The sequence below is a fragment of the Tympanuchus pallidicinctus genome, unplaced genomic scaffold, assembly GCF_026119805.1.
Source record: "Tympanuchus pallidicinctus isolate F22 unplaced genomic scaffold, pur_lepc_1.0 scaffold3, whole genome shotgun sequence".
Lineage (NCBI taxonomy): Eukaryota > Metazoa > Chordata > Aves > Galliformes > Phasianidae > Tympanuchus > Tympanuchus pallidicinctus.
This window is the reverse complement of record NW_026294747.1, coordinates 4,954,608-4,974,037: the sequence shown is the minus strand read 5'-3', so window position 1 is coordinate 4,974,037 and position 19,430 is coordinate 4,954,608. Positions and strand designations below refer to the sequence as shown.

The 19,430-nt window shown below is 47.4% G+C and overlaps 2 protein-coding genes and 1 pseudogene across 2 annotated transcripts; 2 read left to right on the top strand and 1 right to left on the bottom strand.

The window, feature by feature from the left end:
• Positions 1–24: 24 nt before the first annotated feature.
• LOC128086791 (mas-related G-protein coupled receptor member B4-like) lies at positions 25–6,446 on the top strand. Its single transcript, XM_052695743.1, has 3 exons — positions 25–103; positions 153–3,016; positions 3,540–6,446. The coding sequence occupies exon 3, from the start codon at positions 3,576–3,578 to the stop codon at positions 4,563–4,565; it is 990 nt and encodes a 329-aa protein (XP_052551703.1). The 5' UTR covers positions 25–103; positions 153–3,016; positions 3,540–3,575; the 3' UTR covers positions 4,566–6,446.
• Positions 4,830–17,853, bottom strand: LOC128086789 (proto-oncogene Mas-like). Its single transcript, XM_052695741.1, is given in 3 exon segments — positions 4,830–4,927; positions 12,617–15,279; positions 15,281–17,853. Coding segments are annotated over 2 exon segments (1,020 nt in total). The 5' UTR covers positions 15,313–17,853; the 3' UTR covers positions 4,830–4,927; positions 12,617–14,291.
• Positions 7,475–9,724, top strand: LOC128086792 (proto-oncogene Mas-like; annotated as a pseudogene).
• Positions 17,854–19,430: the final 1,577 nt, after the last annotated feature.

Below are 19,430 nucleotides of genomic sequence, written 5' to 3'. Positions count from 1 at the left end.
GCTGCAAGATTTGGCAGCACAGCTGCTCACATAGCCAAAGCAGAGCTCTGCATGAAGATCCTTGAACTTCACTTGGGCTACCTAAGCAGCCCGAGGGGAAAGGGTCTCTGCTTGCTATGGCTCTGCTGGAATCCTTCAGAGCTTCGTCCCAGGTTCTCACAGTGAGATGGTCTCAACCAGGTGCTGCTGCAGGTGGAGGAGTGTGAGTGATGGAGGTCCTGCAGAAGCCACCCCCAGAGTGCACCGGATATTGCAGCAAGAGGAATTTGGATTAATTAAATTCAGTTCATTCATAAGTTCCTGTGATTTGGAGTTTTGTCCAGCTGGCTCTGGATGTGGAAGAGACGGTAAACATCAGACTCCAGCTTTGCTTTCTGCTCTTTGTTTCTCCCTGGGCTTGCTGTCAGCCTTTTAGCAGAGGTGTGAAGGTGGGGTTGTCCAAGGAAAGGTGCCCGATGGTACTGCTGGGCTGGGAGCTTTCTGATGCAGGGACATGTTGCTATAAACAAGGAAGCAAAGCAAACCTGGAGTCCTACAGGGTAGACATATAATCATGGAATCATAGAACCATTAATGCTGGAAAAGACCTCTAAGGTCATCATATCCAATTGTTAACCCATCCCCACAACTCATAGAATCATAGAATTACTATGGCCAGAAAAGACCACTGCCATCCCCAGGTCCAACCCCAACCCATCCCTGCCATACCCACTACACCATGTCCCTCTGTGCCACATTTCCACACTTCTTGAATATCTCCAGGGACAGTGACTCCACCAAGCCTTTCCCACCAGCCCTGCAGGGGTGCAGGCACCTCATTCTTGGTCCTTCTCTTGGGATGTTCATAGGGAGGGGACCCTCAGTGAACCTTGGGGATGTGGAGCAGTGAGGAGAAGGATCACAAAATCTCCAGCTGAGGCTAGAGACACCTCTAGGTCACCTGCCCCAACTCCTGTCCCAGCAGGGCCAGCCAGGGCAGGGGCTCAGGCCCAGGTTTTGGTGGCTTTCGAAGACCCCACAACCCCACAGACTGAATAACCAGAGGAGCACAGCACTGGGAGTCACTGCTTTCCCTTTCATCTCTTCCCTTTCCCCAGATGAGGAGACTGCAAGGAGTAGGAGGGACCCACATCCTAACACCACGGCCTCACCACTTATAGGGACTGTGGGGATGGATACAATGGGATCCAATGGAATCAGATGCTTTCCAGCCCATTTTCCCCAAATGTCACCGCTAGCATCACACTGCTCTTCAGCCTGTGTGGGCCATCCTTTGGCTTCTCAGCTTTCACATGCAGAGGAATTCCTTTTCTGCCTACACCCTGAATATGGCTGTTGTGGATGCCTGCTTCCTCTTGTGCATGTCAGTGTTCCTTGCCTCCAAGTGCAATGTGCTCTGGGCCCTCATCTGTGTGCTCTCCATGCTTGTGTACTTCATGTGAGACTTGGGTCACTCCAAAGGCTGCTGAGTTGTTCTGGCAACTTTGTGTTTTCTCAGTTTCTGCTTTTTTGGCCCCTTTATGGTGGAACAGAGTGATCCTGCCATTAAGCTTAGGTTTAGTTCATGGAAGAACCGTTTAAGAGAGGCCGTACGCTGTCATCTTGGTGACCCTGACCTATCATGGAAGTTAGAACAAGATGATCTTTGAGGTCCCTTCTAACCCAAGTTATTCTATGATTCTATTCTGTGATCTTCCTCACTGTTTTCTTCTTCCTACTCTTTGCCATCCCACTTAGTGTACACTTCTTCCTCAACTTCTTTGTCTACACTGATTTCATATTTGACATCTGCCTGCTGCTGGCCTCCATCAACAGCAGCATTAATTCAGCTCTTTACATGCTGGTTAGGAACTACAGAAGCAGAGCATCCGATGCCTTCATCCTCACAATTCCAGAGGAAAGGACGGAGAGGGACATAAGGGACATTTTCAGCTCCATCTGGCTTGGTGTCTGCCTGCACCACTGGCAGAGGAAGCCCATCTCCCTCAGCCTGACCAGAGCTGGCAGCATCATTCAGCAACCAAATCTTTACACCATCACAGGGTTTATCCAGGGAGGCAAGAGGGAACAGGCAAAGAAACAAGTGCCTGTGATCAGCACTGTGTCAGCTGGACGGAGGACAGACAGACAGAAAGGCTGACAGTCTGCTCTTTGGCAGAACACGTGTGTATATAGGGCAGTGAGCAGGATGTGCACAGCATTATGCAGCCTTTCCTTGGAGCCTGCCTTCTGATCATCTGCTTGCACTTGAAAGGATCCACTTGGCAAGGGAGTTCTGTAGCTGGGGAGGCAAAGGCAGCACCCAGGAGGGAGAGAGGGAGAGATGTCAGCAGAAAGCCATGCACGCTCTCCAGTGCAGCAGGAACTCTCTGAATTTCACAAGCATTGCAGCCACCCTGAGCAGGGCTCATCTCACTGAACTTTGCTGTCCTGGGAAGCCTTGGTTAGCTCCTGTGCACACAGCAGAATGCTGTTGGGAAGTGCCAAATGTCACTGTGAAGTTGTGGCACACCTAGTTTGGAATCAGACAAAAGTTCTGCAGCAATGCCAAGATTGTAGCACAGGATCCTAAAGATCACCTCCTGAACAGGCTCCTCCAGTTCAAAGATATGGCCATTTTAGGAACAGGGTTGCTTTAAAGTAAAATGAAAGAGGAACCTGATGGAGAGACAATCCGCTTCTCCCATAGGTCTGGCTTCTGAGATCTATTAGTCATTTCCTGTATGACGATTATTACCAGAACCCTGATGCCATCAAATACAATGAAATAGTTTTCTTTTTTATCCTTTTTTTCGAGAATCCCTGAGAATGTGACAAATATGCTTTGTGGAAGGACCTAAGAAAAATGCTGATGGGCGCTGCACAGGCTCTCCAGGACGTGCTTGTGTCCAGTTTCCAAATGAGAGTTTGGGGAAACCTCGTGTGAAGATCCCATTGTGGGTGTAACAGCTGGCAAGATGATCTGAGTCTGCAGCACATCTGCTCCTGTGAAGATCTCCAGGCTGCGACAGGAAAGGTCAGACTTCTCTGGGTTACTTTTTTCAGCCTAATCAGTGTCTCCCTTCGTTGGTTTTGAATAGGTTGATCAATTTGCATCATATCTGAATGGAGAAGGATATTGGGAGCTACAAATCTGGTGGTAAAAGGTGGTAGGGGAATACAGACATGGTTGACTTACTGAAGGAACCCAGCAACAGGTATTATCACACCTGAGAGTCCATATCAGATCCACCCCCAAGCCCCCTCTCTCTTTGACATCTCCAGGGACAATCCCATCATCTTGTTATTGCCCTCCTTCAGACCTGTCTCATCCAGAGCCAGGAAGAAGGCATCTCCCTTGCTTTCACTCCTCGCCTCATATGCACTCCTGTGCAAGGAATGTCATATCCACTCCTCTCAACCCCCTTCCGCCCCTTCTGTCTCTCATTTCTCTTTGTGCTCCTCCACGTGAAAGGTAGGGCACAGTTACAACGAGCTGAAAATCCTTCTACAAGGGGTCATCAGATTTTCTAACACATCTCTGTCTCTCATCCCTCCAGCTGTGTGAGAGGAAGCTGGAGCAGCACGGTTTCACAATGAGCATACCGCTCCCCACCGCAGGAAGAGCCAGCCCTGCTTGCTGGAGCCAGCCCAGCACGATAGCTTACAGCAGAGCTTGGCACCACGGGCTGCTGAGGCAAGCTGGCTCCTATGAGGACGACTATGACTGGACACACTGTGAAGCCAGTGCTTTGAGCAAAGTCCCTGTCACAGTGCTCATCTGCCTCTGTGGGCTGGTGGGCAACGGGGCCATCCTCTGGCTACTCAGAACCCGCGTCCGCAGGAACTTCATCACCATCTACATCTTCAACCTGGCCATGGCCGACTTCACCTTCCTGTTCTCCATTGTCATTGCCCTCATAATATTTTATGGCCCACAGAGCTTTTGTCACAGTCTGGCCTCACAGGACGTGATGACAGTGTTGAACATGGCCATCACCTTTGCTTTCATCTCTGGTGTCTACCTCACGGCAGCCCTGGGTGCCAGGACCTGCCTGTCTGCCCTCCCACAGCCCCTCTGCCCTTGCCAGAGCTCCTGGTGCTTGCCAGCACTCCTGTGTGCCCTGCTCTGGGCCCTTGCCCTCTTGCTCACTGTGACCCTCTATTTCTCCCCACTGATGCTAATTGCCTTTGTCTTCAGCTACCTCTTGTCGGTGCTTATCCTAATTCTTTCTGGTTTAGCCCTCTTTGCTAAGCTCTTCTGCTGCTCATGGCAATATCCGCCGAGGAAGCTCTGCATTGCGGTCTTGCTTGCTGTCATCTCCTTCCCCTTCTTCACTGCTGACTTCGCTTACTGGCTGTTGCTAAGGCTGTTTGATTTTTCGGCTCTTGCTTTTGGCACCTCTCTCCTATTCGCATGTATGAACAGCAGTATTAAACCTGTCCTTTACTTTCTTGCTGGGTGCTGTATGAAGAAGTTCACAGTCTCCGTGAGGGCTGCTTGCCAGAGAGCTTTTGAAGAGGTAATGGAGCCAGAAAACGTAGGTGAAGCTTCCCAAGAAAGCACAGTGGAAATGGATGTTTAATCCATTTGAACCTTTTGCTTGGAATCTTTTGGTTTGAATCTGGCCTATCCAGCAGGGCTGAGCTGTGTCTGTTTCAAAAGGAGCTTGCGCTACTCTGTGGGCTACTAAAGCAGAGCCACAGAGGCTCTCAGTTCCTCATGGTGCTTTGCCTTGGGGCTTCTGCTGAAGGGTTGAGTACTGCTGGGTATGAGGGTCTGGGCAAAACTCTTCTGCTTGCATCTCCATTGTGTGTGCAAAGACTGTGTGGAGACCTCCCATTCAGCTCTTGAACAGACAAGTGAGGCAAAAGAACCTCTACACCAGCAGCATGAAGGCTCCTTTGGGATGTTTCCAGCTCTTTGGACAAAGCTTTTGTGGACATGCTGAAAAGAGAAACATGTCTTTAAATCCTTGGAGCTGCTTTCCTGCAAAGACACTCTCCTCGCAGCTAAGAGCATGAAAAGAATGTAACATACTTACATTACCTACTCCACACTACTGAATTACATTAAATTACTTATGGGACATACTTGCACAGCATTTGCTGTTTGTAAAATGTCATTGGTTGGCTGGGGTGCGTTGCACATGCCTGGGGAAGCCTGGTCCATCAGAGCAGATCCTGGCAGAGGATCTTCTCCAGGCAGAGGCTCAGGAGCAAAGTAAAGCTTTCTTTATGCAGCCACCAGCTGTGAAGCTCTCTGCATGTGAGTAAGACCTGTAGACCCCAAGCTATGCAGATATGAGTGTTTGAGGACGCGGCTTGTCTCATCCAAAGACAGGCCAAGTGAAACAGGTGCCCCTCTGCAGCAGAGCCCTCTTCCCATCACAGGGACACAATCTCTGCTGCCAGCCCCGAGGAACCCTGCCAGGCAGGTAACCACTCCTGGAGCACAATGCCTTATCTCCACACCTGACTGCCTGAAAATATCTGGAAACACCAGGGCTTTTTTGAGCAACTCATACAGAAATCATGATTTAAAAAATGTTATCCATGCAAAACGACTCTGGGAAAGGCCAGCAGGATTTTTGATTTGCAAATCAAACCTGTTTAGCTGCATTCAAAACTTTCTGAACGATGTCTCCTGTTTTTATTTGTTCTTTTTCCCACTAGTAGGCACCTTAGGCAACAAGCTACATATATATATATATCTTTATATATACATATATGTATATAAGTATATATATATACTTCTGACCGATCACTGTCACCTTGTTCTCTGTTCTGGTAAAGGTACATAGCTTCTTTTGCTGTCAGGGCAAGGAGCTGTGCCTACAGTTGATGGAGGTTTATTTGTAATGACAGAGGCAGGGGAGGAGAAGCAGGCACTGTGTCACAGCAGGAATGCTGACATATCTCTTCCCTCTGACATATCCTTCCCCTATGCCATTCCCATATCTCCATCCTCTGGGAATGGCATCCAGCAGCACCCTTCCTAATGCCTAAGAGGGACACAACTCTGCCCAGCCTGGGGCATGAAGGCTGCTAAAGTGACTTCTCCATGGGATCCTTTAATGTGGCACTGAAATCGTGGCTGAGTTACTTGTGTATTCCCTTTGCCTTACTTTAGGAACAAAACCATGGGAATTATAAGGTGTACTAAAAGAACATTACTTTACTGCTATAAAACAAAGGCTGTTAAAGATGCCTTAAAGAAAGCAGACAGCCAGAGTTCTGGTAGAAGTTCATTTCAAATCAGATAATGATTTAGGTTGCTTCTTATGAAACCTGGTTGTCAACAGAGAAAACTGCGACAAGCTGCCCCCCAACCCCAACTCCTGCCATGCACTGGTTGCCCCCCCACCAGCTCAGGCTGCCCAGGGCCCCGTCCAGCCTAGCCTTGGGCACCTCCAGCAATCCCATTATGTCCTCCACCTTCATCTTCCTGTGGCATTCAGTGTTCTGCTGTGATGGTGGTGTGGTGATGGAAGAATTCCCCAGCTCTCTCATCTGCTACTTTGCTGTAGCTTTACAGCCTGTTTCGCCAAGGGGATGGTGGGGATGAGGCCTGGCAAGAGGAAGGTGGAACAGTGAAAGTAAGCTGAGCAAGGAACCATTAACAGCAGGGGCAAAATAGCAGAAAGCCCTCAGAAGTCTCTAGCATCCTGTGGCCATAATGCTCCTTCTACTCATCGTTCCACAGGTGTGGAACCACTCCCAGCCATGCCAGCCCTTTTCCTGGCCCCCAGGCTCCATCACACCCACACCCTGCACCTGGGATGCCAGCAGAACCTTCTCAGCAGCAGCCAAGCAGGCAGAGGCCGGCTCTTGTCTCAGCTTGCTTTGAGAAATCACTAGTGTTCAAATATATAACAGCACCGGGGCTTTGCCCATGCATCTAATTGCGCTCTTAACATGCATGAGATTATGTTTTGTTGGGTACAGCGTGCTGCAACTGTGCTTTTATTCATTTAAATGGCTCCTCTCTCACAGTCTCATCCTTTCGCATTGTCGTCCTCATGGCTTACATTCTCTCTCATGCGTTTTCCATCTTCTGAATCCTTTTTTTGAGAGTTATTGCCTGTTTGTCATCCCCAGTAATGAGATCCTCCAAGGAGATCTTCTGATTTCACATACTGAACACATAGTAAGGAACCTGGTCCAGAGTCTCTCCGAGGAGAGCCGGTCCTGAGACCACAGGTAGACTTGAAACAAGGCTAGAGCAAGACAGTGAATGGAGGTGGAGGTGGGGGTTGAGGCAGGTACAGCTCTTTCACAGCTCAGCCAAAGCCTGGGTACTCTGACCTAACACTACCTGAAGCTCATGGCCCTGTAGTCGGGGTGAATGGAAGGGGTCAGGATAAAGGCCAGCTGCTGCCTTCAGGACCATGGAAGGGGGAATCAGAGGGCCTCAAATTGGACAAGTTAATGTGCTGTGATGTTCAGCATAGTCCACTGTTCTGGCATGTAACACATTGATCTGCAAATCCAGCCCTAGATCTTCCTGGGCTGGGATGTGTCTTTCACAGACCTCTCACTCTCTGCTCGGACAGCCCAGCCTGCATTGTCTGTCCTTGGCACTATGCTCCTCTTCCTTAACCTCCAAGCAGAAGACTCTGCTTGCCCTTGGCTCAGCAGGACTTTTCTTCTGTTGTTTTGTGACTATATCTAACTGCAGTACACACCAGAAAGTATGCCAGAACTCTGCCCCCAAGAAAGCAGGAGAAAGTCTTCCACCAGTGGGTGCACACACCAACAACCAGCAATCCCCACGTGGCAAGGCAAAGCTGTGGATGGGAAGAGGAAAAGGAAGGGGGTGACAGCAGTGTGACAAGTTTGTGAGGTGGGTGAGCTTCCTGACACAGCCTCTCGGCACAGGTCTGCTCTGCAGGATGAAGTAAAGTGGGGTGTTCTGGCAGCTCTTATCGCATGGCAGACCTGGCCCTGTGATGAGCAGTGAGTTGGAGGCTGGGCTCGGGCAGGTGGGAGATGCTGCCTGGCCAGGGATGGAGTTGGAGGCTGTCCAAGGGCACGGCGGGGGTTGGGGTCCTGCCCAGCCTGGCCTGGGGCTGATGAAGGAACGTGGGCAGGGATGGCAAGTGTTGGGAGCTCCGATGCCCCTCACTTGCCTCCCCTTTCTCATCTTCCATAGGAGGTGGCGGGAGAGGGATGAGGCATGCCCCAGAGCAGGAGCTTCACCACGGCAGAGACCACGTCAGCAGGCTTTGTGCTGAACTACACCATTTCTGGGTACACAGACTCTTGTGAAAACACCACGTCAGAATGCTTCACGCTGAATTATGAATATAAGGTCAATTTAGGTGTCTGAATGGAGATTTCTTTCTGTGGACTTGTGGATAACACGATAGTCATGCGACTCCTGTTCTTTCATGTGAAGAAGAATCCACTGTTTACACTCTAAACCTGGCCACTGCTGACTTCTCTCTGCTCCTCCTCTTTGCTCTGCTCGTGTTGTTAGCTTTGAGCTTAACCATCTGTTCTCTCTTTTTCGACATTTTTTTCCTACATGAAAATTTATATCGCAGTTGGATTTTTATGCCACTTTGATCTCGGCAGCCTGGGTCTCCTTACTGCCATCAGTGTGGAGCGGTGTGTCTCTGTCCTCTCCCCCATTTGGTATCGATGCCGTCAGCCAAAGCACTTGGCAGGCATCGTGAGTGGGCTGCTGTGGTCTTTCACTGGGTCTTTGGTTTCCTTCATGTATCTTAGCTTTAACTTTGGTGAAGAACACATGAAAACGTTTGGAGCTGTATCTGTTGCAATATGTGTGGCTTTTTCATTGATGATGTTGATTTCCAACCTGTCCCTGTTCATCAAACTCCAGTGCAATTTTTGGAGATGGCACCCAGGGAAACCATATTGCTGTCCTGATCAACGTGATCTTTTTCTTCGTTTTCATTATTCCTTTCAGTGTGGAACCTTGCAGATAGACTGCAATTGTTTCCCAGAGGCATCTCTCTGCTGCTGGCGATGCTGAACAGCAGCATCAATCCTGTCATTTACTTCCTGGTGTGCCGCTGCTGGCAGCGTTGCTCCCCGTGCTCAGTGACCGCTGCCCTGTGCAGAGTGTTTGAAGAGAAAGCGACCAGTGAGGAGGGGAGCCCTGCACCTGAGGACTGAGTGGCTGAGACCATGGTGTGAAACACTGCTGGTGAGGAGGCCTGGAGATGCAGAGCCTCACTGGCAGTCTGTGGGCTGCTGGGGTGACACAGCTGGAGCTTGATGGGAGGGTGTGTGGCAAGGTGCTGCCAGTGCTGCCCAGCCAGGCTGTGCCGTGTATGGGCTGTATTCCCCAAGGGAATGACTCTTCTTGCCCTGGTCCTGTGAATAAACTCTGATTCCTTGTGGTCAGCAAGTGAGTTTCATGGTCTTTGCGACAATCCGCTGAGGGAGAGTATGGCATGTAATCCCTGGGGGATCGCAGGACATCTCTGCTGTTCAAGCAAGGAAGGGTTCTTCGAAAAGGATTGCACAAATGGGCAAATCAATGGATCAGAGTGGGAAACAAGGGTAGAGAAGCGGGGTAGAGAAGAAGACATGGGGTAACAATTTAGGGGATGGAAGGGAGGGAGAGAGAAGGAGAGAGAGAGATGAGGAAGAAGAGAGGGAGAAACAGAGCATGTGAAAGGAGAAAAAAACCCCAGTGAATTGTCCCCATGGTTCAGATGAATAAGATTTGGTGAGACAAGAATCTCTAATAGGTAAAGCCCCATTTTCAGCCCTTCCCCTCATCCCAGTATAATAAATTCTTGTTCCCTTTGGTCAATAAATAAGTGTTTGTGGTTCTCTGGGAGCATCTATATCTGCCTAATCGAATCTAGGTATAAAGAGAAAGTATCTCTGGACCTTGTATTATTCACTCCAGAGATCTAGAACAGCTATTAAATACTAGACTAACATAGCTGGAATCAGCTGCTATAGAAGAAAATTCACTTTTCTGACATTTTTCACCCCACAGTGACTTGAAGGTTTTTCCTGTATCTAATATAAAAAAATTATTCACCTGGCTCGGTCTTCATCTCTTGTTTTCATTCTTCCCTTTGTGTCTTCTCATTATGATTTGCCTTATCCTTAGTGCTGCCTTTGACAGTCATTTACACATTATTTCCTCTCCCACATGTTGTGCAATGTTGAGCATTCCTGGTGCCACATAGGCCATTTGGTTATCAAGAATACCAGAGTTCTTATGATGGCACCAGCCATGAAGCCAGGAATTTAAAGATAAGGTCCTTTAATTGGTTTCCATTTCCTTACCCAACACAGGAGGCAGAGAAGAATGGATGATCTACGCATTAAACTCCTTCAGCTGTCATTCCAAGGCCACGAAGTCCCTTTTGATAGCCCTTGATCCACATCTCTCCCTATATGGAAAAGCAGTAAGGGGACGTGGTCTGCTGGTTTTACCAGGCTAGGTAGTCTCCTGGTGATATTCCTCACCTGACCCCCAGGAAGGCAGCAGACTCATCTAAGAAGAGGGCATGAAGAAGCTTGGCATGTTGGTCATTCCCAGGCTTCAGGGCCTTGGACAGCTGGCTTTTGAGGGGCATATACTTAACAGCCAGCATGACGTAAGATGCTGAGGAGAGGACAAAATCATGCAAGAATTTGGAGAGATGGGAATCAGCCAAGTGTGGAATAAGTGCAGAGGAAAAAGAATAAGACAACCTAACAGAAAAGAAAGAAAAGTAAGTGGAATGTTGCTACTTAGAATTATAGGAGATGGGCAGGCGTGGCTGCACAGTGACTGTGCGTGCATGTATGCCTATGAGAGGAGACAGAAAATGGTACAACAGGGAGACAGAGCACCAGTGATGTAGATGGTGCCATGTAGATGGTGAGGAATTGGTCAACTTAGCTCTCAAGTGCTTACCTGTGCAGCTGAATTGAGCTCTCAAAGAATCTGGCATCTGTAATTTGCTTCAGGCTGTCTTTCACTTAGTTTCTAATTTATCCCATTGGATTTTTGGGAAGGTGAAGATGTTTCTATCTTCAGGTTTCAATGTGTGTTCTTTAGTACCAGCACAGCAGAGCAGGTTCTGACAGGAAGGAATGTGTTTATTGCGTGGAATAGGATGGGGTGAAGTCAGAAGCAACTGAGAAAGGGGTTCTTCTATGTCATGAGGCAAAGCCACGTTTCTGCTCTGGTTGCTCTTAGATCAGGTGGGGAGCAAATCACCTCCCAGAAATTCCATCACTAGTGCTGTGCTGGTATACATCTTGAATCTTTGGAAGGCTTTCTATGCACTTGTACTAGGGCCAAATGCTCTTAAGCTAGGGATGTATAAACAAGCAGCTAAGAAGAGATAGAAGAAATTCTCAGAGGAATGGAATTTGTTTCATTTTGTCTTTCTTCTGAAATCAGATTTGACAGGGATTAGATTATCTAAGAGAAAGTATACATTTTCCCAACTTTTCCTCCAAAATGCACTTCCTGTGCAGCGTCCCACCCCACATACTGTCACTGACACCATGTACAGCAAAAGAAGGTGATGACAGTGCCTTCAAATGAGACACAGGCACCACAGAGCAATAACAGGTAATAAAGAAGGAAGATTGGCTCACCCCTTCCAACAACCAGTGATAGCTCAAGAGAAATACAATCTCTATGCAGAGAGATGCTACTCTCTCCACTGCCAGCCCTTAAATGAAGGTGAGGAGGGGTGGATCCAGGCTTTCAGTCCTCCAGTCACTCAGGTGCACTGTTTGCACCTGAGCTCCCTGGCTTAGCCAGGCCTTTTCACCTGGTGCTCAACCACTGGCTCAGGATTTGACCCAGTAATTTCACTGCACCCCACAAGAACCAATGGCTCATCCCGATGGGGTGAGGAAGAGAGAGTTCTAACAACGTGTCTGTGCAAGTTGTGGGATGGATAGGTGTTGGCCCCAGAGGGACAGGTCACCCTCCAGGTGCCATACTACGAGGAAGCAATGGTCTTCCTCCTCTTTCACATTCAGTGATCGCCTTTGAGCAGATCTGACCCACATTTTGTGATGTCATTACTTGACTTTGTCATCTCTATTAGTTAAAATCAAGCAGAGTTTGATGTCAAGCTGACAATTCTTTTATACATGACTTCTTGCCTGCAGACACTTTGAAATGCTGTCTCCAGTCTGGGTAGGGCTGAGTGACCATGTTAAGCTTTTAAAGCATACAACTTGTAGGGCCTGAGGTGGGGTTTTTGAAACGTTCTCACCAGCAAGCCTGTTTGCACTGTTTTACCTCCCCTGCTCTCCTTTTCATCTGATCCCAAGTTGCTCTGTGGGTTGTGAGACATCACTTCGCTGTGAGCTTACGAAACCCCTAAACAGTGCAAAAGAAAACTGTCTAGAGGTATTGCCTCTCCTCCCACTCCCAGTTAGCTGATTCTGACTCTCCTCCTTCCAACAGCACAACACAGCCTTCTCCCTGCCTGCTTCCCCTTCCTTCCTGTGGCACTGTTATGCTTTCCACTGTGCTAGTTCAGGGTGGAAAATCCTGCCAAGGATGTCCATTTCATTGCTGACTTCTGGACCACAAGAAAGCACTGCAAATATCTGCAGATGCCACCTCTGAGAATGCCTGTCTCACATCACACATGGGTGCCTGCAGTTGTCATCTACATACAAGTGTCACCTTTTAAACATCCAAGGGAAAAGCCAGAAGGTGTGTTTGCTCTGCACGGCGCTTGTCTTCATGATGGGTACATGTAGGGACAACCAGGATGGAAAGTTTTTCACAGCGTACGTTCCATAGATTTTCATCAGTTGATGGCTTCTTCTGAGAAGACAAACATTTAGCTTTTAATAGAGCTTGTTTTCCATTAAAAAAAAAAAAAAAAAGCCTTGAAACATTTTTAATAATAAAGGAAATGAGCTGAGCCTCTTCTCTCCCAGTGATAAAATCATTACAGATATTAAAAAGAATACATTTTAACATGCTTTCAGATAAATGGACGGTCTCTTCCCCCCATCAGTAGAAGCCAGAAGCAAAGAAAATCTCACTAAAAACAACTGATGACATAGGCCTAGTCTGAATCAACTATGTGTATGATGCAGAAAAATCTCATTAAAAATTAAAGAATAATAGAAACGAGACTCAATTTTTCGGCTTTCAAAAACTGTGAAGAGGAAGTAAAAAGCAACCACAGATGCTGGGGTGACCACTATTTTTAAGTGGTATTTTTTCAGTATTTAAAAAAAAGGCAAATGAACAGAGAAAAGGGAATAGACAGTACAAGAATGCAGCTTCCCTCAAGAAACTAATTGCAGATGAGAGTACGAAGAGGAAATCAGCAAGCTTTCTCATAGAAAATGTCTTGTATTATCTTATTCTATTGAGTTAGGTTAAAAGAGCAAATCTTGTGTGGAGTAATAGTCTAACATTTCAAACAATCACATCTTATGTGTCCAGTCATTGGGGCTGAAAAGAATTTCTTGCAAATTTCTGATATGTACTTATCTTCCATTTTCTGTTTTATTATTTTTTTTCTTTTCTTTGAACTTATTTCTTCCAGTAGGTCAAGACGTGTTGGATGCCATGTTCTTATTGTCTGGGAAGGGAAGAAATAACAAATTCTTGCTGCAGTTAAATGCAGGTACTTTTGTGCTGTGTTGGAGAAAGCTAAAATGATACACAACTCTGACTCTGTATTTACTTGAAATGCAAGAAAACAGTGCATGCAACACAGTGCATGGAGTTGCAAGGCAAATTGGAAGGGGATGGAGCTCTTTTCTACTACATTACACCCACAGTGTGAAACGCTCCTATTAACTAATAACTATTAACTAATTAACAGAGATTTCCAGAACATGAAGCATTTCACTATTTGAAATGCTCACATTAGAAAGCAAAGAATCATTCACCGTACAAGTCACAAAGATTGCATATGTTGCTGATGTGCAAATAGTTAAAATTAATGGAGTTGGACTCTCTTCTGGGAATCTCTTTTCTGATTTCAACAGGAAGATCATAGATCCGCCCTCATCTTCAGAGATTTGTGTAAAAAAAAGCGACTGAATATTAATGCTCTGAGAAACAGAACTTAATATTGAGTGGTAAACTGAGCAGGATTCCTGTGATGAAACGCAGCCACCAAGGCATTTCGCCTTATCATTTAATAGCTGCTGAGAAGAAATGCAGTCCTAATGTGGGCAGAGCCTCAAGTAACTGGTGAGAGGGCAGGTGTTCAGAATGGAGACTGCTAAGGTTGGGTGGGACGGACCTCCAGCAGTACCTCAGAGTTCTTCAGCCCTGTGAGCAATCACCTCTCATCTCCAGAGCACTGCTGCTGAGTGGGCACAGAAGGGTGTTAGGAGGACATAGTTATTGTGTCTCGGGTATCCCGTTCCTCTTTGTCATCTGCCGAATCTTCAAAGGCCCTTTGGAACGCCAGCCTGAGGGTGAACTTGATCCTCCGGTCCCTGTAGCTCCCCACAAGGAAGTAAATGACAGGGTTGAGAGTGCTGTTCACACAGGACAGCACAAAGCCGATCTCGGGGGAATAGAGGAATTTGTAGCCCAAGAAGTCAAAGAGGATGAGGACGCTGAGAGGCACGGCAAAAATGAGGAAGAAGAGCACGGTGAGCATGATGACGGTGAAGAGCCGTCCTGTTCGGAAGTTCTGGGAGCTGCACTTGACTCTGAGGAAGAGGGTCAGGCTGAAGAACACCATGAGGGGTGTGCAGACCAGGAAATCCAAGACGCCAATGGCAATGAGCAGCATCCAGCAGCTGCCGGAGGGGCGGATGGAGCACAGAATATAGCCAGCCGTGTTCAGTAGCAGAGAAAGGCCCCAGAGCGAGCCGGAGATGATGGCAGACAAGTGCTTTGGGCGGTGGCTTCGGCACCAGATTGGGCAGAGGACGGAGAGGCACCTTTCGATGCTGATGGCTGTCAGGAGATACAAGCCGGTCCCGTACATGAAAAGATCCAGGAAGAGGAATATCCCAAACTGCACTCCTACGTTGAACTGCATCAGATACTGGATGCTCTCGATGGCGATGCAGAGGAGATAGCCAAAGTCAGCAGCAGCCAGGTTTAGGATGTAGACAGTGAAGTGGTTTCTGCGGATGCAGAAGCCAAGGTACCATAGAACCACGCCATTTCCCACCATCCCACAGGTGGCACTGATGAGGCAGAAGCTCTCCATGAACTTGAGAACGGCATATGATGGCTCTGGCTTTCCTGCAGCGCTGCTGTGATTAGCTCCTTGGACCTGGTTGTCTGTGTCTGGGAGGAAGAATGGTGGAGTCGAAGTACTCATGTTGGGTGAATTTGCACACACCTGCGGGCAGAGAGGAAAGAGGTGGTAACTGGTGAGTTTCCCTCATGATAACCCGATGGTGTTTCTGGATTCATCCCAGTTCTCTGTAGCCAGAGCTAGATGGCAGAGGGAGAGAGGGCAGAGTTTTACTTCTCAAAATGTTGTATTTCAGGCCAAATTCTATACAGCACGTAGGAAAATTTAAACCACGTTTGTCACTCCTTTGTTTTAATTCACTTCTGAGGCCTTTTTACAGTGGAAAACATGCTTTTTTAAAAAGAGCAGGAGCATCTCAGGTTAATCGTGCCTGAAAAGTACCTCTTTTTGTTGCCTGAGTAAAAGAAGAACCCAGTGTTCACAAATATGGCACACGTGTCTTAGCATCATGCTGGTAGGATTAGGTGAGATAAGTTTTGTCAGAAGTGTGTAAAAGTTGCAGGCAGTCTACATACAACTTTAAGCAGTGTTACAGCTCATTGAGGTTTGCCCTATGCATAATGCACAAAAAACATGGTAGAGACTACTATATTGTAGATGACTGATTCTGATTTTAACAAGGTGTAGTTCATTGTAACAGGGTTGACCCCTTGGGCTGTGGGTATCAACAATCAGCAGTTCGGCCTGACAGAGTCAGCCTTTAATTTTCTTAGAGAAATGGTAAGAACCACACATGGGACAAAGCACCTGACCCTCACAGGACACTGTGACACTCACAGGAATTCGTAGAATCACAGAACCACAGAATGGTTGGGTTGGAAGGGACCTCAAAGCCCCCCCAGCCACAACCCCTGCCCATGGGCTGGCTGCACTCCACCAGCTTAGGCTGTGCAGGGCACCATCTAGCCTGGCCTTGGGCACCTCCAGGGATGGGGCATCCACAGTCTCTCTGTGCATTCTGTGCCAGGGCCTCACCACCCTCTGTGCTAAGGATTTCTCACATCTAACATAAATTTCCTATCTTTTAGTTTAGAGCAATTCCCCTTTGTCCTATCACTATCTGCCCATGTGAAAAGTCAGTCCTTCTCCTGCTTATAAGCTACTTATAAGAAGTACTGGAAGACAGCAGCAAGGTCTCCCCGGAGTCTTCTCTTCAGGTTGAACAAGCCTTGCTCTTCCTCAGCCTGTCTCCATAGGATAGGTGCTCCAGCACTCTGAGCATCCTCGTGGCCCTCCTCTGGACTTGGCCCAAGACCTTGGTCCAGCTGAGGGCCCAGTGCTGAACACAGTGCCCTGGCAGCGCTGTCAGAGAGGTCAGAGAGGGAGAATCCCTCCCCCTGCAGGGCATGCTGATTTTGATGCATCCCAGGAGGTCGTTGGTTTTCTGTGCCAGCTCAAATTGAGATTATGGCTTAACAATTTATTTCACCCCATTCCTTGGGGCTTTTCACCCTACTCCTTCCCCCATGATACTGGGATCTGAATGAAAATCTTGCAAAACACCAAAAGCACCAAAACCGACAAACCAAACCAACCAACCCCCAACCCAAATATTGCTGCTTTTTTTCTTTATCTCCACCAGCTCTTAAATCAGACACAGGAAGGTAGAGAAGTGCATTGAAAGACAGCAGCAAGAGAGGAACAAGTCAAAGTGGCGAGGTTCGGGAAAAAGTGAATCATTGGACTGTCACAAACGGCCTCTTCCCTCTTTGTAAAATGCCACCTTGCACACTACCTACACAGGCAAAGTGTGATTGATGAACAAAATCATTTTCGTTTCATCTTACCACTCCAGACACATTGCCTTCAGTACTGTGTGGAGAACAGAGGTGAGATAAATGCATGCTGCAGAAGGATTCTTCACCCAGCTGATGGCCTGGGTAGAGGACGCAATCTCGCTGCATTATTCTGTAGCAGGCACAAACACCAGCAATGCTTGGTTGGGATTTCTGCTGGGGCCATTACACCTAGCATTCTCTATTAGAAATACAAATATCTCATTTAAAACAACCCCGAAATTTTCCATTTGAATTAATCGAGGTTGATAAACACCTCCAGGAGTCATGTATGTAGTCTCAAGATAGGTGTCTTGGGGAGTCATGCAGTCAGCTGCCTATCTTTGCTGACAGCAAACGCAGAGTGCCACCTTCAATGAGGGGCTCAGTGTGTGCACAAGACAGCCAAAGGAGGCTGATCTTTGCCACAGCTTGCAGGATTTGAAACCTTTAGTACTTTCTGGAAGCAGGGAAGCAGGCACTGCACAGTATTCTTCTGCAGGACGCTGGATATTGCCATCCTCATCTATGTGTATGACATCCTGTGCTTCCAGTGGGAGGACTTTAGAGATCCATGGTCTCTGAAGAAAGAGTTTAAGTATGTACTGAAAGGGATTGTGGAAAACAAAAAGCACAATCTAAAGCACAGAACCTCTGTTTTAGCACAGTGCGTTTTGCAGCAGGTCTGTCAGCCCCGTGTGGAACACCCCTGAGAAAGAAATCTGCTTTCCTTACCTGGAGAGGGCACAAACTGCCTGACCAGCAGCACTACCAAAGCTGCCCCCTCCCCGATCATCCATAGCATGCAAATGGAAAGACGTGGCCTCCTAACATCGTGGATTTCCTCTCTATCTCCAGATGAAAAAACATCAGTAATTTTGCACTCTGCTGTTATGGAAATTAAGACATCCTTCTTTGACTGGGGGAAAGAACATCCAAAAAGTCACTTACAGTTCTCACATCTCTATTCTATTCTGTGTAATTTGTTAATGGAAGCCTGAATCAAACAACAGCTAGCAGAGTCTAGGTGATCTTTTTCTTTCTTGGGATTAGGCATCCTGCCTGTGGTTTACGTGCTGAGCAGCATGCAGGTCTTGTGGCAGATGTCAGTCAGGAAAGATACCGCAAAGACCAAGAACACAAAGTTATGCACTTGTGTTTTCTCTGCTAATCTTAAGTGATCATCTAAGATGAAAGCTGCTAATGTCTTTGAATAGAGCCTCTTCTTTTACAGAGATGCATTTATAGCAATATGATAGCACTTATTCATGGAAAGGTATTCCCAGAATGAGGCTTTTCCCATTGTGAAAATAACGAAGACAATCACACACCTACAGTCAGTTTCTAACCAGCAGGAGAGGGGAAACGTTTGATTTCCTCTCTGCCATTTTTTCCCCTCCCTTCTCATTACCACTTCTCCAGAAGCATGATAAAAAGCATCAGACAGAGCGCAAGGGCAAAGACAAAATTAGACAAGGGCAAAGGAGAAATTTAGGAATTTCTCACCTTTTTGTGGATTCTTTGGAACTTCGGTGACTGGTTTGCAGCAGCCACCTGGTGTGGGAAAATTCCCTGGTGCCAGGGAAAATTACAACCTGAATTCTATGCCGTGTGGTCCAGATACAACACTTGTGTTACCGCTCATGTCTGCACTGCAGCACTGGGCTATTTAAACACTGCCTAAAAAGCCGTGTCTGTTCAATGTGCTGAGAACCAGCCAATCATTCTCTTGGGGAAACATCTTCTTAGTTGTTTGTGGTTACTTAGATATGAACTTCTTCCCCTTTCCCTCTGCACGGAACCTGTCACTGTCATGGCTTTGGAAATGATTTTTTTTACCAATTCTCCTTTCTCCATCGAGTCTGACAAACTATGAAAGCAAGAACTGTCTGTCCAAAATCATACTTAGCCTTATGCACCAGTGCTTCATTTCCCATTTGAATCCTCAAAATACTGCACTTTCAGTCCGTGCAGCAAACGCCTTACTACTGCTCTGGGGAACACAGGTTGAGAAATTGTCAGTCACCTTCTATAACGCCTGCTGCTCATTTCACAACTTCCCTCTGCACAGCTTGTCATTCTCCAAGGGCACACTGCCAAACATCACATTTTCATTAACACACCCATCACTCTTCTGACCCCCAGCCTCTAGTTTGGTCCCCGCTGCTTCACACAACCTCCCCTGGAGGAGGGTCCATCCGACCTCCATAGCCTCACCACACCTTCAGAACCACAATGGCAGACTCTCTGGAGTGATGCCCTTAGCACTCAAAACCTGCTCCCGATGTCATCAACTCCTCACATGCAGCTTCAAACTCCACGGTATTACCTGCCACTTCTGTCTTTTGGCTCAGTCCTTCACCGCTCCTCAGGCACTTCTGATTGCACAGACTCCAACCTCATGCCTTCTGTTTCTTGTTTCAGTTTCCCCCTGCTCACCATCACGATCACATCTCTTCCTCATCTCATGCTT

Bases quoted from the DNA above. Each gene is read 5' to 3' on its own strand.
- LOC128086791 (XM_052695743.1), top strand. From the start codon at position 3,576: ATGAGCATACCGCTCCCCACCGCAGGAAGAGCCAGCCCTGCTTGCTGG.